This window comes from Gracilinanus agilis, chromosome 4 (genome assembly GCF_016433145.1).
Source record: "Gracilinanus agilis isolate LMUSP501 chromosome 4, AgileGrace, whole genome shotgun sequence".
NCBI classification, from domain to species: Eukaryota; Metazoa; Chordata; class Mammalia; order Didelphimorphia; family Didelphidae; genus Gracilinanus; species Gracilinanus agilis.
The window spans coordinates 35,850,732-35,867,639 of NC_058133.1; the positions used below are offsets into that span (position 1 = coordinate 35,850,732).

The 16,908-nt window shown below is 39.0% G+C and overlaps 1 protein-coding gene across 1 annotated transcript in view; it reads left to right on the forward strand.

The window, feature by feature from the left end:
* EVI5 (ecotropic viral integration site 5) overlaps positions 1–16,908 on the forward strand; it is a 143,844-nt gene that overhangs the window by 15,382 nt on the left and 111,554 nt on the right. Inside the window, exons 3-10 of the mRNA XM_044674835.1 lie at positions 5,270–5,666; positions 7,486–7,522; positions 8,146–8,370; positions 9,307–9,381; positions 10,031–10,156; positions 11,442–11,585; positions 14,812–14,901; positions 15,009–15,106. Coding sequence (XP_044530770.1) covers positions 5,270–5,666; positions 7,486–7,522; positions 8,146–8,370; positions 9,307–9,381; positions 10,031–10,156; positions 11,442–11,585; positions 14,812–14,901; positions 15,009–15,106 — 1,192 coding nt within the window. The remainder of the gene's footprint in view (positions 1–5,269; positions 5,667–7,485; positions 7,523–8,145; positions 8,371–9,306; positions 9,382–10,030; positions 10,157–11,441; positions 11,586–14,811; positions 14,902–15,008; positions 15,107–16,908) is intronic.

Consider the following 16,908-nt stretch of genomic DNA (forward strand, 5'->3'; position numbering starts at 1 on the left):
CAGAAGCCCCCAGCTGACTGAGGACCTTCTTCTTTAAAAGGGGTCACTTATGCGTCACTTCCTTTGCCCCCCTCCTAATTTGCATGTCCAATTACAATAGACACTTCTCATAGGACAGCCTAGGGGGCAGTCAGTTGATTCTGATTCATCACCTACTCTAGTACACGTGGGTTACGGAGGTGCTCTCACCATTGGTGATTAAATCTAAAGATGGGCAGTGTAGACTTAATTTAATTGTCACACCTCCCTCCCTCCCTCCCTCCCTCCCTTCCTTCCTCCCTTCCTTCCTCTCTTCCTCCCTCCCCCCCTTCCTTCCTTCTTCCCTCCCTCCCTCCCTTCCTTTTTCTCTCCCTTCCTCCCTCCCTCCCTTCCTTCCTTTTTCCCTTCCTTCCTTCCTTCCCAATTGCTACCAGTGTGTAGGCTTAGAAAGTTGCCTGAAGGCACTGAGAGTTAAAATGACTTGTCCCATGTCACAAGACTGTATGTATGTGTCAGAAGGATATAAACCCAAGTCTTCTTGACTTCTATGTTGACTTTCTGTTCACTATAGGATACTGTCTGCCCCTTATGTTTTTGATTTTAAAAAATCACAGATTTTTGAAATACAAATATAAGCAAAAAGAAAGGCAGACTCTGCTCTCTAGAAGCTTTTATTCTAATGCAGGGAGAAAACATTCAAAATAGAGTCTTAAAGTGGTGGGGGCAGTGTATGGCAGTAGAACCCAGAGTATATAAGCACAGCTGGGAGGGGAATGAAGTGGGATCAGCTGAACCCTCTAATGGAGTCCCTTGAAGGGTCTCCATTGGGAGAAGGGAACCTCAGGAGCACAGGAAGGTACCAGGGCAGCAATGATGAACCATTTAGAGATTATGTGCCCAAATTGCACTTTCAAGCTGCCTGTGAGGGCCCCCTCCCCCATTACCCCAGACAGTAGAGGGAGGAAATGCTCTAATTGGGTTGCTGGGCAGAGGGGCAAGGCATGTGAACATTATCCTCAGGCACAGTGGAGAGCAACACCCTCTGATGCTGGGGTACATGTGCCATGCCTTTGCCAGTTTGGCTTAGTTTAAGCAGAAGTATAAGGCCAGAATATAGGTTATAGATTGGTTGAACACAGAGAGATGGAGGGTCTTAAGGTTGTGGTTGGAAAGGGAAAAAAGCAATAGTAGTTGATCACGGAAACAAAGATCCAACCTGAATGATAGAGATTTATGGAGTAAACCTTCCCAGGGGAAAGATCTTTGTGTAATGTTGGCAATAGAGAAATGATTGGAGGGGGGCAGCTAAGCGACTCAGTGTATTGAGAGCCAGGCCTAGAGACAGGAGGTTCTGGGTTCAAATCTTGCCTCAGACACTTCCTGGCTATGTGACCCTGGGCAAGTCACTTAACCCTAACCCCCTGTAAGATTAAAATTAAATGTCCAAATACTCCAGGTATTATTTTTCTAAGATTTATTAATAATAACTTGAAGTAAAGGGAAGTAAAGTGAGAGAAAGAAAGAAGCATTTTTCCAGCTGCATTAGCAGGAAAAAAAGTCCCTGAGGGCGAGGTTACAGAAACTTTTATTTAACAACCAAATGTAAAAATGTACATGTGGAGGCAGAGGAAAGGAATTCTGGGGAAAGGAGTCCTGGGGTACTAAATTCCATCTAGACATTTCCCCCAGGATCCTTTGGGAGACTAGTCACCCCAATGGATCATGTAAACATAACCAAACATAACTTTAACTGGAGGTATATATAATAATTTGGGGATAAAACGGAAATAAAAGAGAAAAAACCAACATTAGGTGTGTTGACAAAAAGCCAAATAGGGGGCAGTCCCCTTTGGCATAAGAGTGTACATTCAAAATAAATGCATTCAACCCCCCCATGGTTCAATTTAGTACATCCCAAAGTCCACTCTAGATCTTATGGTGCAGTGTGTGGTTCCTGCAGGCATCTTCATGGCTGCCTTCTCCAAACAGTTCACTTTCTGGATTCTGGGAGGTAATACATTTCTTATCCTAAAATTACTCTCAAAAGAATTTAAACTTTGTATTATAGGATAATAATACATTCCCCCCGAGGAGGATGGTGAAAAATACAGGGATCACCCAGGGATATATGACTGAGTTATGAGGTATATGAATCAATTGGCAAAAGAAAATCAAAAACATAAAAAAAATCCAAATAAAAGAGAAAAAAGTAACTATTGGAGGAAATATAAAATATCAAAGTCTTATGTGTATAAAAATCTAAGTAAAGGAAAAATAAACTTATAACAGGTTCTTGAATCAGGGCCCATTTAAAGTGATTTAAGCAATTATGCACTTACCCAGTCAGTACCCAGGACTACAGAAAGTTTGCCACACTATAAAAGACAGAAAAGGGACTAGATTTTAGCAGCAAATTAAGAAATAACATTCCCTGGTCTGATTTTACCTTTTCTCTCAGGGATACAGGAGCCAGGATGGCAGCCAAAGTGAGGTGCTTGGTAGAATGTGGCTCAGGGAAGTCCTGCATCTAACATATGTCAAACAGCCACAACCTTGAGCCTCAAACAAGTTCAAGTCCTCAGTGTCTTGATGCAGTATCTCTTCAGTCCCACTGGAATTGGTTGGTCTCTTTGACCTTGTACTCGATTAGCACTGTGCAGGTTAGCTTTGTGCTTTTTTTTTGGCACTGTGCAGTGACAATTTTTGTGTTCCCTTCTCCTGGAATCAGACAGAATCATTAAACAAAAGTCCCATGATTTTTAAACAATCAATAGCATTGTTTCTATAGTCTAAAGCTTTTGGGTATGCATTGACATTAGGGCTAATGGACATTTTAAACGTACTCTAGTGCAAAATAAAAAAAACAAACCCTTAATACTGGTAACATATGCTTCAAGGTATAAAAAGTGAGAGGAAAAATAAAACTCAAATACTGTATTGCACATACAAGGGAAAACAATAATTTAAAAATGCTTTAAAAATCAAAAATATATAGCTTACAATCAGTGACACACTGTGTCAGCCAAGGAGAGGTAGAATACAAAGATTTCTCACCCCAAAATGAAATCCATTTCTTTTGTAACTTGGCCATGATCCACAGTGTGAGTGCAAATGATTTTCACAAAGTAACAGCTTTATAAAACAGTAGCACAGCAGGTAATGCACATTCAAAGAAATAGAAAATTCTCAAAAATCACAAAAGGGACATCAACTCATCTAAAGGTTATTAATACAGGTTTTTTTCCAACTAGTTTATGGACTTTTATAATAATATTTTCTCAGGTTCAATTATAGGAAGATACAAATAAAGACAATGCAACAGAATATATAACCAATAGGAAAAATGCAGTAGCTGAAAATGACATAGTGTAACAATATAATAGATTCACTTAACATATAAACTTAAAAACAAAATTAAATGTTAAAACAATCAGCAAATACAATAAGTATAATAGAATAGTCACTTATTATCTATAGAAGGTGCTCTCTTTACATGAGGTTCATCATTATGGAGGGATAACTGGCATTAAAACATCAGGGTCTGGGATCAAAGGTTGCATCCTTTGATTCCAGTGCCCTAACCCCACCCTGACACCTTCATAAAGATCTTTGGGTATTACCTTGGGCTCCTCTGGGCTGAGAGGCATTCTCACCCTGATTATAGCATGAACAAGCCCCACTTTGGATATATTGTTATTAGGTATTTTGATGTGTTATTGTTTGCCTGATTCAGATTATTTTTTCCATAGTTATTATTATTTCTAATTACTTGATTCCAGTTCCTACAGTTCATCATTATGTGACCCCCTTTTCCACAGAAGTGGCATGTAAATGATTGATATTTGTATTCCTGCAAAGGGGCAATGGCTACTGGCTGACTTTCATTCTCTTTTTTTATCAAATCTTTCACTTAAGTATTTTAGTTCCTTCCTTAATGTCTTTACCAAGTCATTGGTCTTCACATTTTTCTGTTCATGGCCTTTTGATACATCAAATGCGACCCTCCTTAATTCCTCAAGGTCCATATTAGGCCATTTTGGGAAGTTTGTCTTAAAAATAATCTTGGACCACTTTGCAATAGTTATTTACAAACTGTCTTCTAATTTGCCTGACATCCCTCTCTTTGGAAAGGTTATGGTCTATGTATATGCTTCCCAGCTCAATAAGTCTATCCATTAACTGGGAGGGAGTTTCATCATCTGATTCCCTAAGACTCTTAAACTTGGTCCATGTACCTGGCCTATCAGAGCAATCTTTCATGATCTTTAGCAATGCCTCTCTAACTTGGCATAGTTGTAAGTATTCTCCTTCATCGTTTATGTCCCATTTAGGATCTTGCTCAGGCCAGTAAATCACATTCCTTCCCTGGGTTTTATTAACAAGAGAAACAATTTTATTTTTCTCTCTCTCTGTCAAAAAGGCTTTGTGTATCCACTCATGAAGGATCAATATGTGGAAAAAATGTTCTCTAGCTTCTTTATTATGACCACAGGTTTATCCTCAAGAGACATTTTGCTTGAATTTCTTAATATCTTGGGGTGTAAAAGGTGTGTGGTGCCTTAAGGTCATTTCTCCATCCCTATTTAATTTATTTCCCTTAAGGGGAAAAGGCCTTTAACTGAATTAGTTGCGGTCCTTGTCATTTGGCTTGATGTCTGTGTTGATACAGAGAAAGTAAGGGGAGGAGCTGGTAAGGTGAGAGGGTGGGGTTGGTCTGGGGATAGGCAGGGCTGAGGGCTGGGAGTAGGGAAAGGGGAGGGCGGGGTGGGATGGCTAGGAGCTGGACAAGATGAGAAAGGAGGTATTCCACCTGAGTCATAGGTGGGAAGGAATCTTCCTTTTGCATCTTTAAATCAGGCAAGGATTTTTCAAAATTATCCAATCAGGTCTGTATTTTAAAAGTAGTCTAGCTTTTTGTTGTTTAGTGTTGAAGCCACTGAAAACAGAGACTCCCAGGAACATCAGGAAAATAAGCCAGTCTGAACCCATAAGGTTTTCAAACTGAATAAAAGTCTCTGGGAGTATAAAGTGTTCTGTCAGATTTTGAACCATGTTTTGTAACGTGTACTCCTCAAACAAAGCTGAATGAGTTTTGTTTACAGGGAAAACAAAGGACCCTGACTTGGAGGTTAGAAGAAGAAAAAAATCAGAGGTTTATTTCCCCCACCCCCCACCCGAAAAAAAATTTGGCTTCAGGTCCACGGACTTGGTACCTGCTCAGGTGCAACACTCTCATCCAGGAGTGGAGGAAAAAACAAATAAAACCATCAGCCCCAGAGTCCGTTTAAAGTTTGGCTAGAAAGCCAGAAGGGGGCGGGGCTGAATAGCACTGGTGTGTTGCTCCTCGCTCTGTACGAGTCGCCCCAGCTGCAAGCCGGAAGGTTCAAACAGCTACTGCCCTGGAAGCCGCTGCCTGGGGCTGGGGATGGATGTAGCTGCGACCAGGCGCACAAGCTGTGGGGCTGTGCACGGAGCTGCACCGCGGAGCCGCAACCAGGGCTGGGCCCTGGCGATTTGCTGCTTCGAGCTGTTGCTGAAAAATGGCTGGGCGGAGGGGTTGGCCAAGGCCAAAAGCAGGACTGTAGTACCTGCCACTCAGCTAAGGGAAATACATGCGTTACCTTCTCCACGGAGACTCGGGGACTCCTCCGTGGGAGGGGAGCTGTGACGAGAGCAGATGAGCTCTCGTGATAGATGGGGATAGGCAGGGAGCTGGGGAAACTCCGGAGAGCTCCCTGGAGGGGGAGGGGGAGGCCCATGGCCCGAGAAAAGCCCAGTTTCTCTACTCACTTAAAGGCTCTGAAATCCCTTTGTATCGCCAAATAACAAGATTAAAATTAAATATCCAAATACTCCAAGTATTATTTTTACAAGATTCATTAATAATAACTCGAAGTAAAGGGAAGTAAAGTGAGAGAAAGACCTGTTTTTCCAGCTGCATTGGCAAGAAAAAAAGACCCTGAGGGCATGGTTACAGAAACTTTTAACTACCAAATGTAAAAACAGTGAGGACAGAGGAAGGGAATTCCGGGGAAAGTAGTCCTGGGGTACAAAATTCCAACTACACACCCCATTGCCTAGTCCTCATCACTCTTCTGCCTTGGAGCCAATACATAGTATTGATTCTAAGGTGGAAGGTAAGAGTTAAAAAAAAAAAAATTAGAAATGATTGTAGTCAACTAGGAATAGGCCAGTTCTTCTTCCTCTTGACCCACTAGGTCAGTAGTATACAAAAGGGTGCCTTGGCAACAATTTTTAGAAAATTAGGGTTAGCAGCTAGGTGGATTCATAGTGCACAGAGCACTGGACCTAGAGTCAGAAAGACTCATCCTACCTTAGACACGCACTATCTGTGTGACCCTGGACAAGTCACTTGACTTTTGTTTGCTTCAATTTCCTTATCTATAAAATGGGGGTCATAATAACACCTACCTCCCAGGTTTTTATGAGGATCAAGTGAGACAATTATAAAGCACTTAGTTTAATGTCTGACATGTAGTAGGTGTTAAATATTAGCTATAATGATTATAGTAATAATTATAATCAATATAATCATTATTTCAAAATGCCAGATTTCTGTTATTCTAAGAACAAAGAAAAGAATGTGAACAAAAGAATTTCGGATGAAGAGAAGTTTTAACAAATTAGCAGGGATTCCAGAGGGCAGAAGAAGAAACAGACTAGAGCAATGATGGTGAACCTATGGCAAGGGTGCCAAAAGGGCATGCAGAGCCCTGTCTGTGGGCGCATCTGCAGGCACCTGCCAGAATTCCTTACTAGAGAACCAGAGTGACTGGGAGCAGAGCTGTTCCCCTCCCCCTCTCCACGAGGAGGACACTCCTTGCTTCCCCACCCCTCTGCCCAGCAGCCAATGGGAGCACTTCGTCCCTCCCTGTCAGGGATGGGGGGGGGGGGAGACATAGGGGCGTGGCACTGAGCTCAGAGGGGAGGAGTTTTGACTCCAGGTTTTACCCATCCAAGGTGAGTGCCTGAGGAGGAATGCCGCAGGCTGTATGTCTAGTAGGCATGTCGCTGGACTCTCACTTGAGGTCCGTATTTACATTTAAGGGCCGCGTGATGATGGCGGGCTGTTGTTGTCATAGCTGCTTGCTGTGCAGATGTTACATTAGGGAGACCGTCGCCCCAGAAACCAGGCGGAACAGGGTGCTAGTCATAATTACACACGTAGGAATGTTATCTCGTTTTATCTCCATAACAACCTGGCGAGGCGGGAGCTCTGAGTGTCCCCATTTTATGCATGAGAAAACTGAGGCATCCAGAGGTGAAGTGACATGATTAGGGTGACATAGCTAGCAAATATCTGAGGCCAAGTTTGAACTCGGGCCTACTTCTTCCCCTACCCCATACTGAGATGGAAAGAATTGGGCACAGTCAGACTTAAAGGGATCATTTATTCAGCCTTATGGTACTTTGGGACATTTATTCTAATGTTAGAGGCCCTCCAGTGTGATGCCAGTTAGGTGCTTAAGTGGGGGCGAGGACAAGGGAGAATGTGATAGAAGCAGAGGGGAAAAGGGTGAGGGTCAGATGGAGTAGAAAAGGGACCCAAAAGGATAATCGATGCTAAGTTTTGTTGTGTTAGTGCAGCACTAAATCTTTACTTGGTAGTCCCCTTTTAATGGTTGATTATCAGATGGATCTTTTCTTTGTAACTCACTGGCCGTCTTTTCTGAAATTCTTTAGAACAGGGGGTCTTAAACCAGGATCCTCTGAACATGTTTTTTTAAATAGTTGATAACTATATTTCAACATGATTTTTTTTTGGTATTTTATTTTATGCATGTAAAAATATTCCATTTAGGAGTCCAGAGTTTCCACTAGGTGGTCACCAAAGGGGTCTGACATAAGAAAGATTGAGAACCTCTATCTTAGAACTTGAATGTAAGAATTTCTTAGGATAATTGTTACATTTAGAGGAATTTTAGAGTCATTACAATGAATTTAAAAACCAGAAAGCTTACTACAGCGTCAGTGTATTCTTTGTAAGAAGCATTAACTAAATTGATAGAATCTGTGGACCATATCTGCTTTAGCAGGATTAAAATGACTTGCAAATCACAGGTTCAAATTTTTTCTCAGTGCCAAATCTCTGGTTTTCGAAGTAGATAATTTGAATGAATTTTGTATTGTTTTCTTATCCTTTAGGAACTTGTTCGAAAAGGGATACCTCACCATTTCAGAGCAATTGTTTGGCAACTTTTATGCAATGCTCAGAGCATGCCAATTAAGGATCAGTATTCTGAGCTCCTGAAAATGACCTCACCCTGCGAAAAACTTATCAGAAGGGACATTGCAAGAACCTACCCTGAACATGACTTCTTTAAAGAAAAAGATAGCCTTGGGCAGGAAGTTTTATTTAATGTAATGAAGGTAAGGTGGGTTTATTCATTTTGTAAATGAAACATTTTTGCAAAACTCAAGACAAGTATATAGATATACCATGAAACCTGGGCCCCTTCACAAAAACCTGGGCTTTGGGTTAGTAATGACTATTATACTATAATTTTCTTCTTGCCTTTTGTTTTGGATTTTTTAATACTAATTCTTAATCTTACAAGTTGTTCTTTTCGCTTCAGTGTCTGACTTTAATGTTCAATAATGACCAATTATTTCCTTATATAACTTCACAGAAGTGATCGAGCTATAATATAGGTACAAGAAGGCAGATATTTTCCCTGTGGGCCAACCCTGACATTATATAATTTGTAAATCCCCACTCTATTGAGATACCTTATTATGGCAACAGACTAATATCTTGCCTCCAAATGGCTAAAACTTGGGCTAGCTCTTGATTTATCCTGCCTCCCATCATTCAGACTTCTTCCTTCCCATTGTCAAGAACAGCCAAAAGCTCAGTCTTCATTTAGAACAAAGCACTCTGCTGTTCTCCTTCGTGCTTTCCCTGCCCAGACTTTCTTATCCCTTTGGTAAACTTCAGTCAGCACTGCCGATACAGATCCTTCTAACTGGCTTCAGCCTTGCCAGCTCTTCACCTAAGTCCTTTACTAATTCCTGTCTCTATCAGATAGAAATGATACTTTATTTCTAAGCTTTGTTTTATTGCCCAAGTCTGTACCACTCTCTCTCCTCTCTTAGCAGAAAACTTGCCACTGGGAATTGTCTAATGAAATTTCAAATCTATGAATCTTTGGTTGGGCTTGAAATAGGTAGGATAACATCTTTTTAATGATCAAGAAATTTTCCTTCCTTAATAAAAGTCTTAAAAGTCTGTTTTTTAGGCCTCTAGAGAAACAAAAATATTATACAATTTTATATTGAAGTCTTTTAAACTTCCTTACTTTTCAGGCATATTCTTTAGTGGATCGGGAAGTTGGCTATTGCCAGGGAAGTGCTTTTATAGTTGGACTGCTACTGATGCAGGTGAGTTGATTCATGTGGAGCAATCGACTTTCATTTAAATTCAAGGGAAGAATTATTTTGAGTTGATTATATTCATTTTCTAATTATAGGCAACTAGGTGCCGCTCTGGGTAGAGTCTGAGACCTAGAATCTGAGAGGTCTTAGTTCATGTTTGGCCTCAGATACTTAGCTGTGTGACCCTGATTGAGATTTTAAAGCTCTGTTGGTCTTAATTTCTTCATCCGTAAAATGGGTGCCAAAATAGCAACTAGCTCCTAGTATTCTTGTTAGGAAATTAGCCTATATTTGTGAAGTGCTTCAAGTGCAATGTCAATTTTAGTTCTTAATTACTATAGTAATAAAGAGTAGCAGCTGCTGCCTCATTTTACTTGTTTGCAAAATGAAGATGATATTTGCACTTCTTAACTCAGATTGTTCTGAGAAAAAGGTTTTGTAAATCTTAAAATACTATATAAATGTAGGTATCATGTTATTTTTAATTCTCATCATAAGTTCTAAAATATCTAATTCTTAAAAATATTTTTAATATTGTTGAGAGAACATTTCATGTATAATATCTTACCAACAGCTTTAGTAAATTTGCCTATTAAGTGCATGCATGCATAGATATGATCAGAGGTACTTTTACATTGTCTTTTTTCTAACATAGATGCCAGAAGAAGAAGCTTTCTGTGTGTTTGTTAAATTAATGCAAGATTATAGACTGCGTGAACTCTTTAAGCCAAGTATGGCAGAATTGGGCCTTTGCATGTACCAGTTTGAATGCATGATACAGGTAAAAATGTCAGTGTTAACATAACAGAGAAAGCAGACACACACACATATATATATTAGCTTAATATGTAAAGTATTTCAAAGCAATGGATGCCATCATTTATTTTGATGACGTGCTTATTAGGGACATTTTCTTTGTGCCAACTGGCTAAAATGTAAAAATAGAGATGCCCTCTTTGTCTCTGAAGAGCTCAGCCGGTGATGCCTGGAGGAGCAGGGTAAGGGCAGCAGGAGTACCCCCTATTGCAGCCATGACGCATGGACGTTGTGCCAGCTATCCCAGTTGCTATGATTATGCCTTTGTTTCTTTTTGCTTTTCCACTGCAGGCTCTGCAAGCCCTTTTGGTACTAACATTGATAACGAAGCGATGATTATAGTATCATGCCAGTGGCCTTTCTATTCTCAGCATGCATTTTTAAATTGATGGATGGCCCTGGAATGAGAATGGGGTCATCTAATGATAAGATTAATATATAAAGGAGTTGATAAGCCTAAGAGTGAAAGCAATTTTTAATAACTTGCAAAAACTCAAATTGAAAACAAATGCTTTATTTCAGCTATTTACTTATTACTTATCTTTCTAATTTTTAATGTGATTATTAGATATTAATTAATTATAAGATAATTATTAATCTTATTAAATAAGATTATGCTATTCGTTTTTCTACCAATATTTTGAGTCTTTGGCTCCATACATATAACAGTATAAATGTGCCACTTAAAATATTTGTTGAAAAGAATGAGGTTTGATGAGAAATACTAAGGAAGGTATATTTGGAAAATCATTTTTCTAGAACTAGTGGAGGGGCTTTTCCTTGGTGTTCTTAGAAAACCCGAATTGTAGACTCTTTTGCTCTACCCTGGAGAAACATATAAGTGTAGGCAAAAGGAAGTTATAGCTTGTGGGAAATGGTCACCAATGTTAATAGGTATTTTAGGAGGAAACCCTGTGACCTGCAGATGATTCATACTTGTAGACAGTATACTTTTTTCACATGTTAAATCTTGTTTGTTAATTTATACTCTCTGTTAGACATTTACAGATTGCATGTAATTTCATTATTCAGTTGCATAATGTATTGCTAAAATGTTAACATTTTGAGTTGGTTGTGGATAGAAAGATTAGATAATGGAATATAGCAGTAGCACCAGGGAAAATCTGATCTGACATTTTCCTTGTTTTTTTGTTTTTGTTTTTTTTTGGTTATACACACTTTGCTTATTGATTTGCAAACAATGACACATTTTAAGAGACTTAATTTTTATATTTTGTCCTTTTTCCAAGGAGCATCTACCAGAACTCTTTGTACATTTTCAATCTCAAAGTTTCCACACATCTATGTATGCATCATCCTGGTTTCTGACCATCTTTCTTACAACTTTCCCACTCCCAGTGGCAACAAGGATTTTTGATATATTTATGTCAGAGGTAAGCTTTTACACAGCCTTCTTATCCCCCTAGTATTTAGGGAACTCATTTATCTAGTCATTTAAATATTTCTTCATGGATTACTCCAACTCAAACTTTTAAGTAGTTCTTGGTATAAATGATTTCTTTTTTCTTCTTCTTTTTTTAAACCTTTACCTTCTATTTTGGAGTCAATACTGTGTATTAGTTCCAAGGCAGAAGAGTGGTAAGGGCTAGGCAATGGGGGTCAAGTGACTTGCCCAGGGTCACACAGCTGGGAAGTGTCTGAGGCCAGATTTGAACCTAGGACCTCCGGTCTCTGGACATGGCTCTCAATCCACTGAGCTACCCAGCTGCCCCCTATAAATGATTTCTTAAGTGATAAATAAGGTTACTTTCCTCACTCTTGAAGGATTGATAACTTTATTATTCTTAATCCACCTCCCAGCAACATACATCACAACCTTTCATACCTTATAAGATGGTGTTCCTCAGTTATTGTGGCCAAAAACATCCATCATTTACTTTGTAAACCATCTGCTCCTAAGAGTCAGTAATCTCAGGTTGTGTCTCCCCAAACTGACTGCCATCTTTTACTTGGCTTGTACTTGGAGCTTTTGTACTTTGGACCTGACAGAGCTTGTGCTTTGCTGGCACACATCCCTGTGATTCATCTAAGGAGAACTATGGTCAAGAAACAAGCATTTATTAAACATACAAACAGAAAGAAAGAAAAAAGATCCTTGTCTACAAGCTGCTCACATTTTAACAGCATTTAAAAGGAAGCCGGTCAACGGGGAGTAGGGGATGGACTGTGGGGTATGTGGTGGCCATATGCCAGTTCCAGGCTGTGAGTGAGCTCTCGGGATGATAAGGTTTCTGATGCAGAGGATGTGGCTGGCCTGGACACCCTCTTTAAATGGAGGTCTGGAGGGGAATTGTCGTTTCAGAGGGAGAGGCTGCCAGAGCAGAGACAACTTCTAATGTATGAATTCTGAGGCTAGAGTAAGTTTCCAAGTTGAAGAGGTTTTGGGGACCTGGTAGAGAGTTTACCACTGAAGTGGAGGAAGTAATGCGCCTTACCTGTTCATTGTTCTTCTGGACTAGTTCATTTTTTGTAGGAACTTTCTAGACTGCTACCACACAGCAGGTAACATGTCGGTTGTTAGTTCTTTGTCAGACCAACTTTTTTTTTTTTTAAACCCTCACCTTCCACCTTAGAATCAATAATGGGTATTGGTTCTAAGGCAGAAGAGTGGTAACAGCTAGGCAATGGAGGTTAGGTGACTTGCCCAGGGGCACACTGCTAGGAAGTGTCTGAGGTCAGATTGGAACCTAGGACCTCCTGTCTCTCTGGGCCTGGCTCTCAATCCACTGAGCTACCCAGCTGCCCCCTAGGATCAACATTACAGGAAAAATGCATCATTTTCATAATCACTTGTATCTGGGAAGTGCACAGAATAATGTACAATGAAATCCTGTTCCCCTCTTGTGACCCAAAATGGTTTTTCACCTCACATACATAAATATATTAAAGCAAAGTATGTAATCATTTAAGGTCATTTATAAAATGAACAATTTTTCATAAGAAAAGGAGCTTGTATTTTTTTAAACCCTTACCTTCTGACTTAGAATCAATACTGTCTAATGGTTCTAAGTCAGAAGAGCAGTAAGGACTAGGCAATGGGGGTTAAGTGACTTGCCCAGGGTCACACAGCTAGGAAGTGTCTGAGGCCAGATTTGAACCCAGAACCTTCCATCTCTGGATCTGGCTCCCAATCCACTGAGCCACCCAGCTGCCCCCAAAGAATTCATTTTTTATATTGGGCTCCCAGCTTCACCTTCTCCCCCAAAGTTCGTATTGATACTTTATTTTTATATCCTATAGATGTTCCTGTTTTATGATGTTGAGATAAATGTAACCAGGAGGCATGTCTATGCCACTAAGAGATTATACTGATTTTAACTACTCCCTGTCTGTTTTATTTTTATTAGATTGTGAGAAGAGTGAAGTTTTCACCATCCCTCCTAAACATTGACTTAAAAAAATTTTTTTTGATTTTTTTTTTAAAACATTACTATAAATCTCTCCAGTATCTGTGCTCCTCCTCTTCCCAGAGAATCATCTTATATAAGTATTATTTCTCAAAAGCCACCCCCACCTAAAAAGAAAAAGAAGAAAAAAATGAGCAAAACTGATGAGAATATCAAAAAAGCTTGAGAAAATATGTGCTTTTTACCACACTTATGGACCTCTACCTCTGCAAAGGAATGGGGTGGAAGAGTCTTCTCATTTTTCTTGTTTCAAGCCATGCTTCTTGTTTATAATTTTGCAGAATTCACTTTTGATTTTTTTTATGTGGTTCTTTTTGTTTACATTTTTGTAGTTACTGTGTATCGTTTGTTTGGTTCTGCTTCCTCCACTCTGTATCAGTCCATGTAGTAAGGAAGTAAGAGGGCTTAGAGCTCAAGTCAAATTTCTTAGTTTTAGGACTGGTCCTGTTTTAGACTATTAGGAAATTAACTGAAGTAAGAAATCCTTGAGAGCTTATTTAAAAGTAGTAGTTAGCACAAATGTAAGGAATATAGTGGAAGGACTATATGCTTAGAAGGAAGAAAAACATCATGAAATGTTTTAAAGTTCATCCTATTTGGCGTAATCTAAGAAAGGCTTCTTACTTTGTATTTTTCAGTAATTGGGGAAAAAAAGAGCATACCTCCTATATAACCTCAATAGACCTGTGGCAGGCCATGTAGCAATGTGAGGATCAGGAAGAAATAGACGATTCTATTTCATTTTAGATTTTTCCTAGAAAAGCTTGTATTAAAAATTAAAGATATGTGGGGGCAGCTGGGTAGCTCAGTGGAGTGAGAGTCAGGCCTAGAGACGGGAGGTCCTAGGTTCAGATCCGGCCTCAGACACTTCCCAGCTGTGTGACCCTGGGCAAGTCACTTGACCCCCATTGCCTACCCTTACCACTCTTCCACCTATAAGTCAATACACAGAAGTTAAGGGTTTGAAAAAAAAAATTAAAAAAAAAAATTAAAGATATGTAAACATAAAGCCTGATTTCAAAATGTCTGCCCCCAAGCCCTTGCAATAAGCAGAGTGAGATTGTTTACCTAAGTTATTACATTAAAGGGAAAGGCACTCTCAGGCCACAACACTGGTTTATCTATTATTAGTATTACTTTTTTAAGTCCTAAATATATGACAATTTCGAATTCTACAATTTTTCTGTCTTAGGGCTTAGAGATAGTGTTTCGGGTTGGACTAGCCGTTCTTCAGATGAATCAAACAGAACTCATGCAACTTGACATGGAAGGAATGTTACAGGTAAGTCTTTTGGCTAATTTCCAATTCTAATGTCTTTAGATTTGGCAGCATCAGTTAACATAACCAGTACTAATTAGTTCTTATGATTTACTCTTATTGCCCCTTAGCATTTTCAAAAGGTCATTCCGCATCAGTTTGACAGTGGTCCAGACAAATTAATTCAAGCATCTTATCAAGTCAAATACAATACAAAAAAGATGAAAAAGTAGGTATTGTATACTTCTCTTACCTTTTTTTTTTTTTAAGTGGGAAAAGTTTAAGACACTTTAAATGTTATGAGTATGTTTCTATTTTACTTATCCTAATTTCATTAGACAATAGTATATCTTCAGGAAGTTGATGCTATGTAGTGCTGATGTTTCAGAGAAAATGAGACCTTTCTTTAGTTTGGTAACTTTTATTCAAAATAACTACTGTCTTCCCTCTGCTGCTTACCTTCAATTCATTCTGGATATAGCTTATTTATATGTTGTCTCCCTCATTAGACTGTGAGTTTCTTGAGAGGAGGGACTATTTTTTGCTTTTCTTTATATTCCTCAGCCCTTAGTACAGTGTCTGGCACTCATAGTAGGTTCCTCCTGTGTGTTCTCACTAATTAGAAGTAGGAGTCAGAATTTTTCATTTTAAAAAATTTTGATCTGCCTGAATAGACTTTGTCTTTGTTTTCCTTAAATAATCTCTTTTTTTTAACCCTTGTACTTCGGTGTATTGTCTCATAGGTGGAAGATTGGTAAGGGTGGACAATAGGGGTCAAGTGACTTGCCCAGGGTCACACAGCTGGGAAGTGGCTGAGGCCGGGTTTGAACCCAGGACCTCCTGTCTCTAGGCCTGACTCTCACTCCACTGAGCTACCCAGCTGTCCCCTTAAATAATCTCTTAAGTTTAAGTACAAGATGTCCTTATCTTAAAAAGAGCTTCAGAGAACCTGGTCAATTCCTTTGACTTCTCTAAACAAGACATACTTAAATTTGTACCAGAAATATAAATATCCACTTTCTCTTTAAAGACCTTAAAAGGTAGGCTTCTATAAACCTGATTTATTCAATCTATAATTTCTAATCCTTATTAAAATTGGGAACTTATTCCCTTCACATTTATACTTTCTAATGTAACCATTTGTGATTTTGAATTTGGAGAAATAAGAAAATAGGTCAGTAGTTAATTAATCTAACATATATGAAAAACCCTTTGACAAAGTATTCGTTGAATAACAGAATCTTAAACTAAGAAATAGTCTGAAAAGCTGTCTAGTCCATCCTCCAATGTCATGCAGAAATCCTTTATAGAATATCCTTAAGATGGATAGTGGTATCCAGTTTATCCCAAATTCTCCAGTGATAGGAAACAAACTCCCTTTTAAATTAGAACATTCCCATTATAGAAAGTTTAATTATTAGAAAGTTTTTCCTGATATTGAACCAAAATCTGCCTATCTAAAATTTCTATACCCATTTGTTCTAGTTCTGATCTTTAGAGAACAAATAAATAAATGGATAGTCCTTCTTGAGTATGATAACCCTTCAGATATTTGAAGACAGACATCATGTACCACGATAACTTCTCTTCTTTAAATTACATGGTTTCAAGATACTCTGCCCTCCTGTGGGCACTATTCCAGGCTGTCAAATCACTCTTAAAATGTGCTCCTTGGTATGACCAGTGCAGGATACAGTGCAACTATTGCCTGCCTTGTTTTGGATATTCTTCTATTAATTAATTAATTCTATTAATTAATCTGGCCAAAGTGATAGTTAACATCACAGAATTTTTGAATTGGAAAGACCCTCCGAAGTCTTTTAGCTTAACCCATCCCTGTACAAGGATCTCTTTAAAATATCCCAAATGTTGTCCAGCCTTTGCTTAAAGACTTCTAACGAAAGGAACTCTACTATTTCCTGAAGATGTCTGTTCTCTTCTTAGACAGCTTTGTTGAGAAGTTTTTCTTCTCTGTGCAGCTTACACCCATTAATCCTGGTTCTCTTAGTACGAAAGGAGAACTAGTATACT